Source organism: Nothoprocta perdicaria, unplaced genomic scaffold (genome assembly GCF_003342845.1).
Source record: "Nothoprocta perdicaria isolate Ctin4 unplaced genomic scaffold, notPer1 scaffold_21, whole genome shotgun sequence".
Lineage (NCBI taxonomy): Eukaryota > Metazoa > Chordata > Aves > Tinamiformes > Tinamidae > Nothoprocta > Nothoprocta perdicaria.
The window spans coordinates 4,191,214-4,206,331 of record NW_020455316.1 but is presented as its reverse complement, the minus strand read 5'-3'; the positions used below and the strand labels follow the sequence as shown (position 1 = coordinate 4,206,331).

General features: G+C 43.5%; 1 protein-coding gene across 1 annotated transcript in view; it reads right to left on the bottom strand.

Annotated features, from left to right (window-relative positions):
• Positions 1-5,066, bottom strand: part of ME1 (malic enzyme 1) — a 159,973-nt gene extending 154,907 nt beyond the window's left edge. Inside the window, exon 1 of the mRNA XM_026038409.1 lies at positions 4,974-5,066. Coding sequence (XP_025894194.1) covers positions 4,974-5,066 — 93 coding nt within the window. The remainder of the gene's footprint in view (positions 1-4,973) is intronic.
• Positions 5,067-15,118: the final 10,052 nt, after the last annotated feature.

The window sequence follows — 15,118 nt, the reverse complement described above, 5'->3', positions numbered from 1 at the left end:
CCACCTAGCTAAGCTGCCTACCTCATCTTCTAGCAGACTTCCCAGAGCAGAAGATACRATGAAAAAGGGGGCCCTTCAGACGCTAGCAGGGATTTTGCTGTCTTATTTCTAGTCTCCAAGTGCACCTGGGAGAACTGCACCTCGCTCTAGCACATGAGCCTCACCTCCCTCAGCGAGTGGCACTGCAGCTGCTCCATACCCTCTGCCTTCAGCTCCATTCAACTGCCTATGGCAAAAGGAACAAGGTAGGAGACAGGGAAGCAGCATACTCACAGCAGCCAGCAACTTCTCACTGAGCCAGAACTCAAAACAGGTTGGGTAGGGCTGTCTCTGTCTAAAGACAGAGTGCTATAAAGAAGAGTATAAGGGCAGGGTGTGTTTATAGTTTTTTTTTCCTCAAAATGTTCTCCCACTATGCAGCTCAGAAGTCAAGAAGTTCCAGAAGCTGATAAAGAAACGGCTGCAGTTCTGCCATTCTACAGCTTTATGGCCATAGTTGCTATAAAAAGAGAGAGAGAGAGAGAGAGAGAGAGAGAGAGAGAGAGAGAGAGAGAGAGAGAGAGAGAGAGAGAGAGAGAGAGAAGACTACAGCATGAATTAAATTCACATCTGAAGAAGCTCCTATTTTACGCTGTCATTCCACGGAGCAATAAATCCTCTTTCAGAGACTCTAACAATAGTTTAAAAAAAAGAAAAGTCATGCAAGACAAAGCACAGAACTGATACAAGTTCATGCTAAAAAGATTTCAAAGGCTGGAYTTAATTTAGTTTTTTGTACTTCCATAAACAATCTAGCATTTTTTCTTGTGAAGGACAGGAAAATAACACATATTTATCACTATCAGGATAAGAATTGTTGTTAGGTGATCTGATATCAACTAACAGGAAAGCATTACTGTTAAAAAATAAAATACTGGGCAAAGGGACCATAGGAAAAAAAGAAGGTAGAAGAGAAAATGATCAACGACTACCCCAATTTTTACTATTGCTTTCACATGAATTGTCATCCTTCAGTCTAAAGCACATTATCATACCTACTAGTATTTAATGTAAAATGACCCCATATAATACTAAATAATATCTAGAAACACCCATCTTACAAGCTAATGCAGATACTGCCAATATATTTTTTTCAAAGGAGTATTTTCTTCCTCCATCCCCAGATTCATCATTTTAAGATCTTAAGAGTTCTATTTACAACTGAGGCAAAAGCAACACTTAAATGAGCACTGACCAGGGTAGAAGACCCAGGCAAAGTTCAGACATGTTTAACAAGTGAGAATATTAGCAAAGGAATGAGTTTACTTAGAGAAGCTTCTTAAATGTGCATGTTTCATCCTGAGGAGCTTTTTTCTTTCATCCAGCAGTGAGAAACCTCATAGGCTTCTTTTGATTCTTCATTGAGGGCTGCTTCTTCTAGTGCCTATTACAGTGTTACCAATAAATATCATAAGAATATATTTGTATATCCCCCACACCAGTCACAAGATACAGTTACATTTTCTCAAGCTGCATTTTCATGGAGCAACTTACTGTATGCAGAGGAAAACATATTGCACAAGTGTTTTCTTCCCATTGCCCGAGAGTGAGATGCAGAGGCAAAACAGGAAGTAAACACTTCTGCTTAGCTCAGATAATAACAAAAAATGAAAGGGGAAGAGAGAGTAGGGTTTCATTTTTTTTTTTTAATCAACATCGGCCACTGTCACAAAATAAATAAATGAGATAAATGAGACCTTTGGTCTGCTCCAGTATGGCTACTGTACAGTAACTTCAGTAGTGACCCTATGGTTCAACCTACAATTAAAATCAACAAAAAATAAGCTGAAGAACCACTCAGATCCAGGGACATCACATGGGAAAAAGGATAAAAACCTCRATGCTGGCATGGGAGAAACTGAGATCTGGCTTGCTTGGATATCCAGCAGTGCCATCACAGTCTGTCTAACATTCTCCACTGCTTTAGTGTAACTTCAGTCATGGTGAAGAAGGAAGACCAGCCGCCTGCAGTCCTGCTGAACTTGGTGATGATGATACTGGGATGTCAGAGGAAAGTGGCTAAAAATAAGTGGTTGTGGGGAGGAGAAAAAACTCCTGCCCTTCCATTAAATCAGACCAGTTCTTGTTTCATGTTTCCTGTTTGCTGAATCACTCTGCAAGAACRTGAAAGCTGTGTGGAAGGAAAGCACTTTCCCAATGGCCAAGTTTCTCAATCAGGGAAACATTTTGACTTGGCAATTAACAAAGCCTAGTTGGAGAGTCTCCTGTTGAAACTACCAAAGACGGTGACCCAGAAGGTTGTAAGGCTATTTGCAAACACTGGGGACCTACAAAACCTCCAATGCTCAATTGAATCATGATTGTGCAGAGATTTGGACATGTATCCTCAAGTAATTAAAATCAGTGTATTCAGATCTACTGTTCCCCTTGCATCACTCCAGCCAGCAGTTTGCCCCACTCAACAGTTATCCTGTAGAAGCAGCAATGGTTTCATATCTAGGCAAGATGCCCAAAAGGAAACAAAAGATTTTTTTAGTAAGCTTCCCCTTCATGAAGTTTGTACATTATTTACAAAGTGAAACAGAAAAGCCCTAACAACTACATTGCCTTGGGCTTCAACATACCTCAGTGGTTAATATGTTCCTCCTTGTCTGGAAGTTTTGCCAAGGCAGAATGTGAAGGAGAGGTGGAAAAGAGAAAATTCAGCCGCCTGCCCTGACATTCCCCCAGCCACTTCCCTCACTTCCCACCGGCCATTACAGCTGGGTATAACAAAGTGGTACCTACAAGGAGTGTGCAGAAATCCAGTATTATTATTGAATTGGATCCTACATGTGGTTAGATAGGTTCTCATTAAAAAAGTCTTTATTTCTTTTTACTCTGTCCTTAAAGAGGGCGAAGTATAAGTTGTTCCCTATACATTTTTTCTCTCATCTTCTCCGACGGAATACTATATTGAAGAAAAACATGAAGGAAGTATGACAGAAATAATACACTGAAGGAATGCAGTACTTGAGGATACCAACCCCAAGCTTCCATATATCGCATGCCTATTGCAGCTTGATGAGCCATCTGTCTGGGCTCGCAACCCCCTGAAAATATCTTCTGTAACATTCAGCTTTGAATTGCTAAATTTGCTTCTGTAGACAAAATTTAGTCTGGCTAAGTAAAGGGGAAAGACTGCAAGCATCAGACAAGGCTCAGGTAGGGATTAATAAGATATGAGCTGGCTTATTTTTCTACAAGCCACAGCTAGACACCATCACTTGCACATACTTGATAAATGGTAACTATAAGTAAGACTGCTGGAACKGGCACAGTCTCTAAAACAAAGTGCTGATACTAAACAATTCTTCCTTTTATTGAGGGCCTGTGAGATAGCAAAAAGTTCTGGCAGTTCTTCAATGCTGCAAATGATCCCTCTACTTTAGAATCATTAAAAGAGATCCTACCCCAAATTGAATTCCATACAATCTGCTGTCTGCTTAACAGACTGTTTAACAGACTTTAACAGCAACAGCAAGCGAATAGGGAATACCAGCTGCCATGCACACACATCACAAGTTACCAAACTGGCCAGTTCTCAGCGTTTTTATTTCCCCAATAGATACTGCAGGGTATCTACACATCCACACCAACCTGTCTCAGTCAACAAGTTAGCTCAAGTGCTCTTCACCCTCTCCTCACATGCATAAAAAGAGAGGCTTCAGCTGAGCTGTCCTGTGCCCTGCCAAACTCCGCATCAGCTGAGGAGATGCAGCTGGTAGCAACCTGCTTCTGTGCTGCACAGCACACATCTTCACTCCCAGGTGAGGGAAGGGGGAAGAGGGAAGTCCAACACCAACAAATCAAACAAGAGCCTTCCTCTTCAACAACCAAACTCCAAGTACACTGCTCAAGGGCAAGGAATAATATGCTTGAGGAAAAAAGGGAGTGATGAACTTCTCTGGCCTTCAGACCAGACGTTTTAGGACACGGCCTACTTTACTTCTTGAAACAAGCTTTTGGGCTTGCTTGGCTYGCTTTGGTTGCTTGAATCAGACTTTTTTTTCATGAACACTGCAGTCGCTTAAGAAGAATCCCAAGTGGAAAAACCTCTCACTGCTTTCTTCTTGGATGTGACTTTTTTATTCATTCCACCTGACCTCAGGAGACCTTCCCCAGCCTTAGCCAGTTGACAGCCTCTGAGCAAACCTTGTGTTCAAGCACCAGTGCTAATAAAAAGACCATTCATCTAACTAATACATGGAGGTTTTAACGATGAATCAACCTACCCTGGARAGACACACAAGTATTTTTTGTCAAGACACAACCTGGCACTAAGGAAGATGATCACATACACACTTTAATGCAGAGGTACAAATTGCAGCGTAGATAGAAGCTAGCCATAAAAAAAATCATGCCCGAGAAGCTGGAGTAGAAGAACTTCACTACAGCTTCGTACACCAGGTGTGGTTTATCCTGTCTCCGCATCCACCCTTGGCTTCCCCCATCCTGCCCTTTGGCAGCAGCCCCCCGGGGTGGCGGTGCCAGCAGCACCTTCTCCTATCGCAGCTCTGCGGTCCTATCGAGCTGTGCAGATACTTAGTCACGCAGCACCACGGCTGCCTTTTTTTTTTTTTTCTCTCCTTTTTTCCTTCTCTTCTGGACAGATGACCCTAACCTGCTCGGAAAGTTGTCTCACGCCGAGTTTGCATCGCGCAGGGCGCTGGAGATGCGACCCGAGGCTCCCCCGCGCCGCCACGGCTGCCAGGAGCAGCACGCGGGGGAAAGAGGGGCTGGCGCGCGGCTCGAGGGGGACAAGCGGTGCTAAAAACACCCTCGAGCCCCGTGGGAAGGARGGGGCCGCCCGAGGCAGGCAGGGCGAGGAGAAACGATGGCGCGCGAGGGGGCGATGAAGTTTTGCGGGCCCCCCACACGGCGCTGCGGGCAGGGGCGGCAGGCGGGGCGGCCCGCGCTGCCCCCGCGCCTACCTTGTTGAGGTGGGGGTCGCGCAGCACCTCGTAGCCCCGCTTCATGGTGAGCTGCAGGCGCCCGCCGCCCGCCGCCGCCTTCCCCGCCTGCATGGCGACGCTCGCTGCCGTCAGGTGCCCGCCGAGGCAACGCGGCGGCGGCGGCGGCGGCTCCTCCTGCCGAGGTGACCGCCCGGCGGGGTGGGATGATCCTGCCGGGAGGGAGGAGGCAGAGCCGGCACCGCCGAGACCGCGGTCACCGGCGCCGCTGAGTCAGGGGGCGGCGCGCAGGTGCGGGGGGCGGCCCCGCGGCGCGGCCGTTAACGGCCTGGAGCGGCCGTTAGCGCCCGGCCGCGGCCGTTACGGCCTGGAGCGGCCGTTAACGGCCTGGGCGCCGCGTGAGGGCCGGGCCGCGGCTCCGCGTCGCACTGAGCTCATGCCCCGCTTTCACCGTGTGTCTTTATCCCTCCTTCCACCCTCTGTGCCAGGGGGAAACGCACCTAATAATAACAATAATAACAATAATAATCCTCTCGAGGAAGAGCATGCTGGCGCTTCACCCCCTTCACAYTTAATTTCAGGCACGACCCTGTGCTCTGCTGTCTGTGGGAAATAAAGWGCAATCCCCACCGCTTCACACCTAAAAAACCCCATGATTCTGATAGAGCTGCTGGGTGCGAGAGGCCGGTCCAGCACGTTCAGGTGGGGCCCGGAGCCCGCCTGGCAGAGCCAACCGTGGCCATRTCAAAACCTTGCGGCTGCTTTATCTCCTAACCCGTAATCTGTGGCTCTGGCGCTCGTTCTGCTTCCTCGTGCTGTGCTGAAGGAGGCTTCCTCAAATCCGGCCTTTCCTGAAAGGGTTGTTCAGTAGCATGAAAAAGTTCATTTGGGGTTAATTAAAGAAGGGGAGTTGGAAGGGTTTCAAGTGTATATTTCTAGAAACTCGATTAGCAAGTCAGCGGAAAAATTAGTAAATAAATCTCCCCCTCTGTCCGCCACTATAGCAAGTATCTGGAAAAGCAGTATTAGGAAAAACTTCCAAATAAAGTGTTGCCCCGTCASAGCCTGTGTCCCAGTGATTATCCAGGTGTCCTCAACTTTGTCCAGGATAGCTGACTGTCCCACTACACAAGCCCTGAAGTTTACGTAAAGTAAAGGATAGGGATATCAAGGTAGCAATTTGGTCTTTTCACAACAAAAGTAAAAAACTCAAAGCAAACTGGAAGCATTACCTTTTTTTTTTTTTTTTTTTTTTTCCTTTTTTCTTTCTTTTTCCTTTGTGGGTTGCATTTAACTACTACTGATAAAAAAATAACCTGAGTGCTGTACTTTCATCCAAGTGAGAGCAATGTGTACTGATGTAATTTTTATCTTAAGTGTTGCAACACTCTCTATAAAAGAAAACAGACAAATTCAGATTTGTGTCAAAAGTCATAGAAATTACCATGAATTCCTGTTGCGAGGTCAGCCAAGTAGCTTCTTAGGCACTGACCCCTGCTGAGGACGTGCCCTGACTTGCCTTGCTCCTGTTACTAAACATATTGGTTAAAATGACTAATTTAGGTAAAGTCAATTTGGGGATTATTTTACGTAATCAGGCTGCAGAAAGAGTTTAATGTGTTAGCTTATATACCAAAGACAACAAATTTCCTCCCCATCTTCCCAAAATAGATTTTAYGTTTGTTATGTTTGAACACTAATTAAAAATCAGGATCACAACTATCTATTATGGTAACTGTGTAAAATGTAAAAATGCCTGTATTATGGGCAAGGACCTTGACAGATTAAAAAATAAATAAATAAAAAAGCAGAATATTGGTCCCTGTCAGCTGCAGAAATCTTTCAGTTGAGGCCTCAAACGTATTAGCTTAAGACAGAATTAGTAGGGCTTAGCAGAGYTTATAGCCTTGTGTGAGTTTTGTTGTGCTTTTTGCATCACCTTAGTGGTGTTTGTTTGAGCAAGAGACAGGAGCAGCATCTGCAAGTGGAAAGTCTGATTTAAACTTTTCTGTTCATGTGAAAATGAAGAACTAGTTGCTATCAAATGCTTGCTTGATAATTATCTCTGATAGAGATACAGAATTTTAGAGTGATTATAAACTGACCACGTCGAACACATATTTTTGACCCACAAAAACTGTTCAAAATGGTCAGAGAAACAGTAATACCTGCAACTAGAGGTGGTTGTTCCAAAGGAAGACTGCCTCACACTGCAAAGTTACAGTTGAATCTCTAAGTAAGGCTATAAAGAAAGCCTTTGAAAGTAGCAGATTTATTGTTATAGCTGCTTATGTGAGACAAATATTTTTGCAGCTACATTAGCCGACATTCAGATAAATGAGTAGTGAGYGTCTTGACACTGTCAAAGTGTTTCTGACAGAAAATACGGCTGGTGATTTTGCTTTGCCCTATGCCCTCTGGGCAGGCACCTAATCCTATTTCTCAAGCAACTTTCATGTGGAAGGAGTCACTTTTAAGACGCCTACTCAAGAATTTTCTCATGTCTGCACTTAAAAATTCCTCCCACCTCTCACCCTCACATGTACTATTAAGTGAATCCATTTAAAATTTTACTGGTAAACGTGTGTCAAATCTTCCTGGAATTATCATGGATGTATGAAAAGCTCTATGTGAAATAGTCCTGGGAAGGAAGACAAGAGGCAGCAYTGGAGGTCCTCTGCTTTGCCTTGGAGGCTCAAAGGAAGGTCCTCAAGTTTTCAACCATTCCTGCTGGCAATTCTCAACTAAATTTAACTTATTGTTAAAAAGCTGCAATAAATGAGACCTCACGGCATGGTTTGGCAGCCTAAGAGGAAGGATAAATAAGTACAGAGTCAAAAGAAAGATCTTCCTATTGCTGAAATAGTTATTTAAGATGAGTGATTTACGGTGAGATGGTAAGAGTGGRTCTTGGGAACTGTCCCTGTGTCAGGCTGTGTCTCATAGGGCATTTGGGCCCTGTCAAGGCATGGCCTGAACCACGGCCAAGTCCGGACTCCCATCTCCTGCAGTGGAACGGGGAGAGGTTCATTTGCAGGGCTGCAGGTTTAGAGGAAGGGAAATTCAGCAGCCGTGTGGAAATAGCCCATTGACTCCATGTATTTTACRTCCAACTTGCCCATATCAAGACCTTCTTACCGTCTGACGTGGGAACACATGGAAGTTCCCTCCTCCTTGCGGCCACCTCACRTTTTTAAAGACACCTCATGCCTGCCCTGGGACCTTCTCGTACCACCAACCTCCCCATCTCTCCATCTCCTCTCACACTTCACGTTTTCTGCTCCTGACCACCCTTATCACGCTCCTGCCACGCTGCTGGATGCTCCATAAGGGTCAGAGCACTCCAGCCGCGACCTCACCAGCTCCGGACCATCCGAGTGCTTTACTGCACTTGTTTTACCAGCGGCAATTCTGTTTGCACTTCTCAGCACAGTGTTTGCTCTCTTTCCTTTTGCAATAGTGCAACACCGTTAACTCATGGTCAGTATGTGGGCTGATAAAACACCACATCCATAGAGATGTGGCCCGAACAAGCTGGCAGTGTCAGCTCAAATGTGGCAGAAGTACAAGATAAACTTTGAAAAAGTACAATTGCTTAATGACTTAAAAATAGAACTGAAGCATCTTTTAAAGTTTTTATTACGTAAATGTTTTACTGTACTAAGCCAGACTTAGTTATTAGTCTAGGAGTCTCTTGATTAGTAGTTTGAATATTACAATTGATCTCTTAATAATTTTGAAGCCTATTTTTGGTTGTTTAACCTGAAGGAGAAGCAAATATAGAACATCCTTGCCGGGGCTGTCAGTCGATGTCCTGTAACACTGCGGCAGTGCCAACTGCAGCTGCTCCCGTGGCCCAGGTCCCTCCGGGTGCGAGGATGGGCCCTGTTGCCACCAGGAATCTCATCCAACCTCATCCAGGGAGCCTCATCCAGGGAGCCGTGGGCCCCGTGGTGCCCCAGGGTGACGGAGGGTGACAGAGAGGACCCAGCGTGGCTCTCCTCACAGGTGTGGGGCGAAGTGACTCGAGGCAGCATCGCAAGGTGCAACCGGGGACCATCCAGTCGGGAAGAAAGACAATATTCTTCACCAGAAGGGGAACAGGGTGCCTAGGGAGGCTGCAGCATTTCGGCCCTGGAGATGTCTGAAATTTGACTGGAAAAGGCCCTGGCAGCATCATCTCCCTTTAATGTTAGGCTGGCTTTGAGCAGCAACTCGGGTCAGATGGCCTGCAGACAAAATAGACCTTTCCAGTCTATTTTGTTCTGTGTTTTWTAAGTGCTACAGTACTAAGAGTGACGCATTTGTTCAACATACAGACATACCTACAGGAATGTCATGGTAACCACTAAAGGCTTTTCCTCCCCATGAATTCACCAAGTTTCTATGATCTTGCAGCTCTCTTTCTGCCCAGCTAGCACTACTTTCTGGCTCTTTTTCTACTTAGACTTATTTCCCTTTGGTCTGTGGGATTTTTACCCAGAAGAACTGTTTTTTGCAACCTAGCTTTACCTTTCTTTCAGGAACTTCTTCCTAGATACCTTAAATATAAATAAACTACTAATTTTCCTAATAAACTGGGGATAAACACCTTAAGAAGTCCCCAGCACTTTGGAATCAGATGCTGTATTCAGGGAAATACTAAAATTATTTCAGTATGATATGATATATGCATAAAACATATATGAATRTAATAAAACAGGATTAGTAAAAATGCCTGTTGCAACTTTTATTGGATGCAATGTGCAGTTCAGACATTGCAGAAAACACATTTTGTTGGATATACTGAAGCACTCTAAGGGATTTTATGCTTACAAATAGCAACTTCCATCACATCTCAAACATCTGTAAAGTTAGGGACATTTAAATGCAGAAAAATAAGTGGAAGTAGCTGCCTGGCCATAAAGTTATGGTTGGAAATCTCAAGTTAAACCAGTTCATTTGTGCTACAAATTATGCTTGTGGAAGAAGGAGAACTGAATCGTCCCAAAGCCCAGGRTCACACTTTGCACTTGCAGACCATGCTCTGCTCGTTGTAGTCATATAAGCTGCAGCACAAGGAAACACAGACGAACATGAACACACACGCAGACCCCTATGAGGGTGGCGTGTTCTCAGATTAAGGTCTGGCTCACTTTACAAATCCAAGGTGATCAAATAATGCCCCCAAATAACCATCATCACTTTTYCCCCCCCCAATATTTGTCCAAATAACACAGAGATCCCAAAGAATTATCCTATTTCTCAAAATAAAACACAATCACATTCAATTAAAAACCTGTATTTAACCCGTAGAGGCCTAACTACTGATAGCTGTAGTTACCATTCAACCACACTGGAATAGTTCTCATGTGAGCACTAATAGGTTTAAAAAGCTGATTTAAAATACTTCTGTTTTGATCATGCAGATACTTCACAGGTTTCTAAATGACCTACATAAAGAAGTAGAAAAGTGTGTCCCTTCTCTTCAAACCTTGAAGTTTGAAGCAAAGCTTGCTTGAAATATCCTTTTCAGTTTAATTTCCTGAATTGGCTGGAGATCGGGAATGTAAAATATTTCTAGATTATTAAGATCCCTTATTGGAAAGATCTGAACTCTTGTTAGTGCTATCTTCTCATCAGAAATACAAACACCTTCATTTTAAACTATACCCACTTTTGGAAAGGGAACTGCACTCACGTAGCTTCGTCTCAAATATTTTATAGATAATGTGAAATAATGGTTCAGATTACCAGAATTAAAGTTTTTAGACTGTTTTGCTAAGTATCCTGGAACAAACGTATCTTGGCTTCATTTTCAGTTGCACTAACAATGAATTTGGAGCTGAGGACTGTGCTGTGCCAAAATTAAATCGCTATGACTTTATGCTATGATTTGTGTCTTAGTACTGGGAGTTCACCATGCCTTGCTAAGAATAATAGGATTTTAGAAGAAGGCCCCAAACAGCATTTTTACTTAAATTACTGTATCAGATGTATGTTCCAGCAATAAGAGTGGTAATTGTATGAGGCTCCATCCATTGTTTATAAAAATGTGGTGAATTCTTTTCGCTCTAACAACTGCAGACTTAATACCAAATAATTTCAACACCTTTAGGACAATTTTGGAGTAGCATTAGTGGATATATTTCCATTGCTTGCTTCTATTTGCACCACTTTTATGTCTGGCACAGTAGTTTTAATGGCTTAGCAGCTACCATGGCACGCTCAGAATTTCTTTTAACTACTTCCTCGCCTATACAGGGGCAGATGCTCTCTCTTATCCATTGGTGCTAATTACCTTAAATATTTTGGAGATTTTCCCACAAAGTCCATTTGTTTTCCAGATCATTAGCGCTGTCCAAAACAAACCTTCTCACAACCATGTTGGCAGAATCTCAAACAGTCCCTAGCTCATCAGAAACCCTTCGTCACRCGAGAGACATTGTATGGGGTCCATTACATGCACTTCACTTGCCCCAAAGCCCTGGGATTTAGTGCCTGAGCGTTAGTTTTTTCACATACAAAGCACGTAGACAAGCCCAATTAAAAACTTACATCAGCTAAATCAGCAGGAAAGAAGAATGAGTTGCTCTCTTCAAAGAAGAGCACTCTGCTGTATTGAGAATCTGTAGAGGAGGTACAAGGCAATCCTGGGCATTGCTGCCCATGGTGCCAGATTTGCCAATATCTATAAGATGCCTAGATAGCTTCAGCGAGCAGAAATGCTCAGGAAAAATATTATTTATATTTTTACCAAGTGTAGCACCTAAGAAGAGAGCTTTTGAGTAAGGGTTCACGAGTAGTGCTGACAGGTGACACTTTTTAGGCCGTGCTTCATTGGAACAAGAAGCGTGGTGTTTCTGCCAAGCCTGCTACGATGCCATCTCCCAGCGTCGGCGTCACTTGGACCTACTGGTCACATCTTCCAACGAGCAGCTTTGCAGAGGCCCTCAGAGGCGACAGCTTTGCTGAAATGTGCTACGTGGACCCTCATTTCTTAATTTGCCAGCCACAAACTTCCAACAAAGATAGGTCCCTCTGACTCCTCCAGGGAAAACAGTAACCTGGCATACCCCAAACCCAACACCATGCACTATTTCTAAGATAATATTTCTAGGACCAGCCAACTCAGTCATTACAACTATGAACATTGTTTTCCAAATAACATCATGTTATGCCCTCTTACTATCTGTTAAGACTATTGCTGCTAAAACTTATTTTCTAAAAGTTTGCTTTTTTGCTCTTTCTTCCAGGTCAAAGTAAGAAACAGCAGCATTTGTTTAAGCAGAATTGTTTAAGCAGCAATTCTTCTGATTTGAAGTAGTCATGCACAAGGTATTTCACCATTATCGTGGATTTTCAGTTGCAGGACAATGATAACAAGATTTCAGAAATAATGCGGTGTTGTTGCCCGCGCATAGCAATTAGTTGGTGGCCTAGTTCAGATGAGAGTTGCAGTGTTTTATAAAACGCCCAAAGAATAGCTGGCCCAGTTAACGTAATTAACTGGAAGGAGCAGCTGAAGGTCAACACGTGTTTATTTAGGGAAAAAGATACTGAAAAATTAAATGAAATTAGTGCAAACCAGCTGTAGGGAGAAGGGAGAGTGCATGGGAATTGGTAGCTGGAGTGCACGGAGCTGACAATAACATCATTMTGCAGCATCGGTTATCCTACCTGGCAGATAAACAAACACCTTCCCAGTGAAGTTTCTCAGTTGTTTTAGTGATTTGTACCAGCAAGAAGGGGTTCTCAGAAGAAAAAGTATTGCTTAAAACATGTATAGGACTGTTAATGTAAAAAGAACAGCCCTAAAACTTTTAATCCTAGGAGGGGAGAACAATACTCTTAATAAAACTACATCCTGCAACCTCTTACTCTGTCTTGTAGAGTCTTGGTTCTAGAGTCCTGATAACTTTTTATGTATATAACTTTTATTTAACCATGAATTTCCCATATGCCATTACCCAAAACTTCTACAGCCCCCTTTAAAAGCAGTGTTATGTCCACGGTGAGAAATGCTTCATAATGAATAAAGTACTATTTCAAAATATATGGTGGTATTTTCAGCTTTTGCCTGATAATTCTGTTGAATCCCTACTTTTGTATCACAATGAATATTGACTGCCTATTTATTCTCTTCACACTCATCAGAACTTTAGAGAACTGTGTTATCTCCTGCTGCAGTCATTTCTTTTCCAAATGGGAGGGTCTAAGCCTATTTAAATCTTTGTTTTAGCCCACTCATTATACATGTATTTTATTTTTTTGCTAGAGCTGTTTGGAGATGACCTCTAATGCCTGCAATATCCAAGATGCAGGTATGCTGTATGTAATATGAGAGTCAAAGTCTATCTTTTGTTTTCCATTCCTGCAACTAAGTAGTTTCCCAAAACTCCGCTCACCCTTTTTACAGCCAGCTCTGATGCTGTCCTTAAAATTCTGTGCCAATTTTCAGAGAATTATCTACAGTCACTCCATGGCCTATTTCCTCAGTGATGCTAGGTAAATTAGAGTCATTCATCATGTATGTATAATCAAATTTATAATCAAATGTATAATCAACTGAACTTCATCACCCACTCATGCGGTCTTTTGAAAGGCATCTCACTGCGCCTCCCTCCCGTAGCTGGTGAGCACACTGTCAATTTTCTTGTTTTTTGCCCAAATCTCTGACATCAGAGCATAGTTTTGAGAGTCAGAAAAGACAAGAGCTGCTCAGCATCCTGCCATCCTGCATCTTTTCTGCACTTCTCAAATTGCATCTCAGAAACCTGCCCTGATGATGCACGAAAGCTGCAGGTAAGGTAATGCTGGCATCAACTGAACTGTGGGGACAAGTGGGATWTCCCTGGGAAATGTGAGCTCCCCATTCCCAGGCAGCCAGAAATCAGTGTATTTCTATTGATTATTAGTCAAACCACACAAACTTCCATGGCCCCAGCTGTCCCCGTGGTTGAACGGCAAACACTAATCTGGATTGCAGAAGACACCACTCGGCTTGTGTCAGGAATAAGGTGGTTCCTGTCAGGCCAGGCCTGTTTCTACCAAGTTTTAGCCTTAAGAACATATTACGGTTGAGTCAGAAGCTTCATCTCCGTGTCACCAGAGCTCTGCTGTGACTGTGACAGTGCAGAGGTGGCTGAGGGCGCGTGTTTGCCCAACACGCAGCCTTGCATGGCAGGGGCTCACCGAAGTATTTTGCAGAGAAGACGTCTGCATGTCACCTCTCTGGAAACACATAGCTGTACATTGATACTCCCATATAGCTGCACATTTTTACTTCCATATKGCACAACATCATAGCAAGTAAAAARGTTTAYAGWATAAAGTGCTGAGCATCCTAAATWTCTTGATTTATAAAATCAGTCCCTGGCCCTCCTAGGAGCTGTTTAGCCCCTGAACCGTTACATGACTTAGCAACTTTCACAGGAAACATTTTAGTGACTATTCCTTCATTATTTATTTTACTGKGACATCCAAAACCTAGATCTGGAGCCAGGGAAGTACTGTGCTGGTGTGCACTAACACACAGCCCCACAGTTTTCCAGCTGAGCCCCCTGCCTATCTCACRTGTGTGTGAGCCTGGTATTTGTTATGTGAGAATTTCCCATTCAGCTTTCACCTGGGAAGCTCTGCAGAAAGCCCAAACGTGCTGAGCTTGGGAAGAGAGGCTGCCTGGATTCAACCAGGGTGGGAGCCTTCCAAGCGCTCGGGGTGTGCGTGAGTTTATGTTTGGATAACCTAACAGCTCTGCATATAAATTGTCAGGGAAAATTAATGAGTGGTGCATGTGCAGTGTATCAAACGCCTTTGTGTCTCAACTGGTATTTTCATGTGCACCAAAGTGCACATTCCTTACTGAGGGTTATATACAGTGAGCCACGTTTGAAGTTTAAAGTGAAATGACTAGAGAATATATAAATGCAGGCAGCTGAAACTGGCATTTTAATATTTGAGAAGCAATTCTTGTGCTCAGTTATGGCTTTTGAAAGGAAGCGATGCATTTCTGACCTAATAACAATCATAACACGTTTCACGGTAGAATTTAATTCTGAAGTTTAAAAGGAATAAAATGGAAGTGCTATCAGTCCTGGCTTTGATTTCCAATGTCTTTCTCTTGGCTACATTTTTTTTTCATGGAACTTACTGCAATGTGTTTTCAAGAAGCCATGAGATGTTTT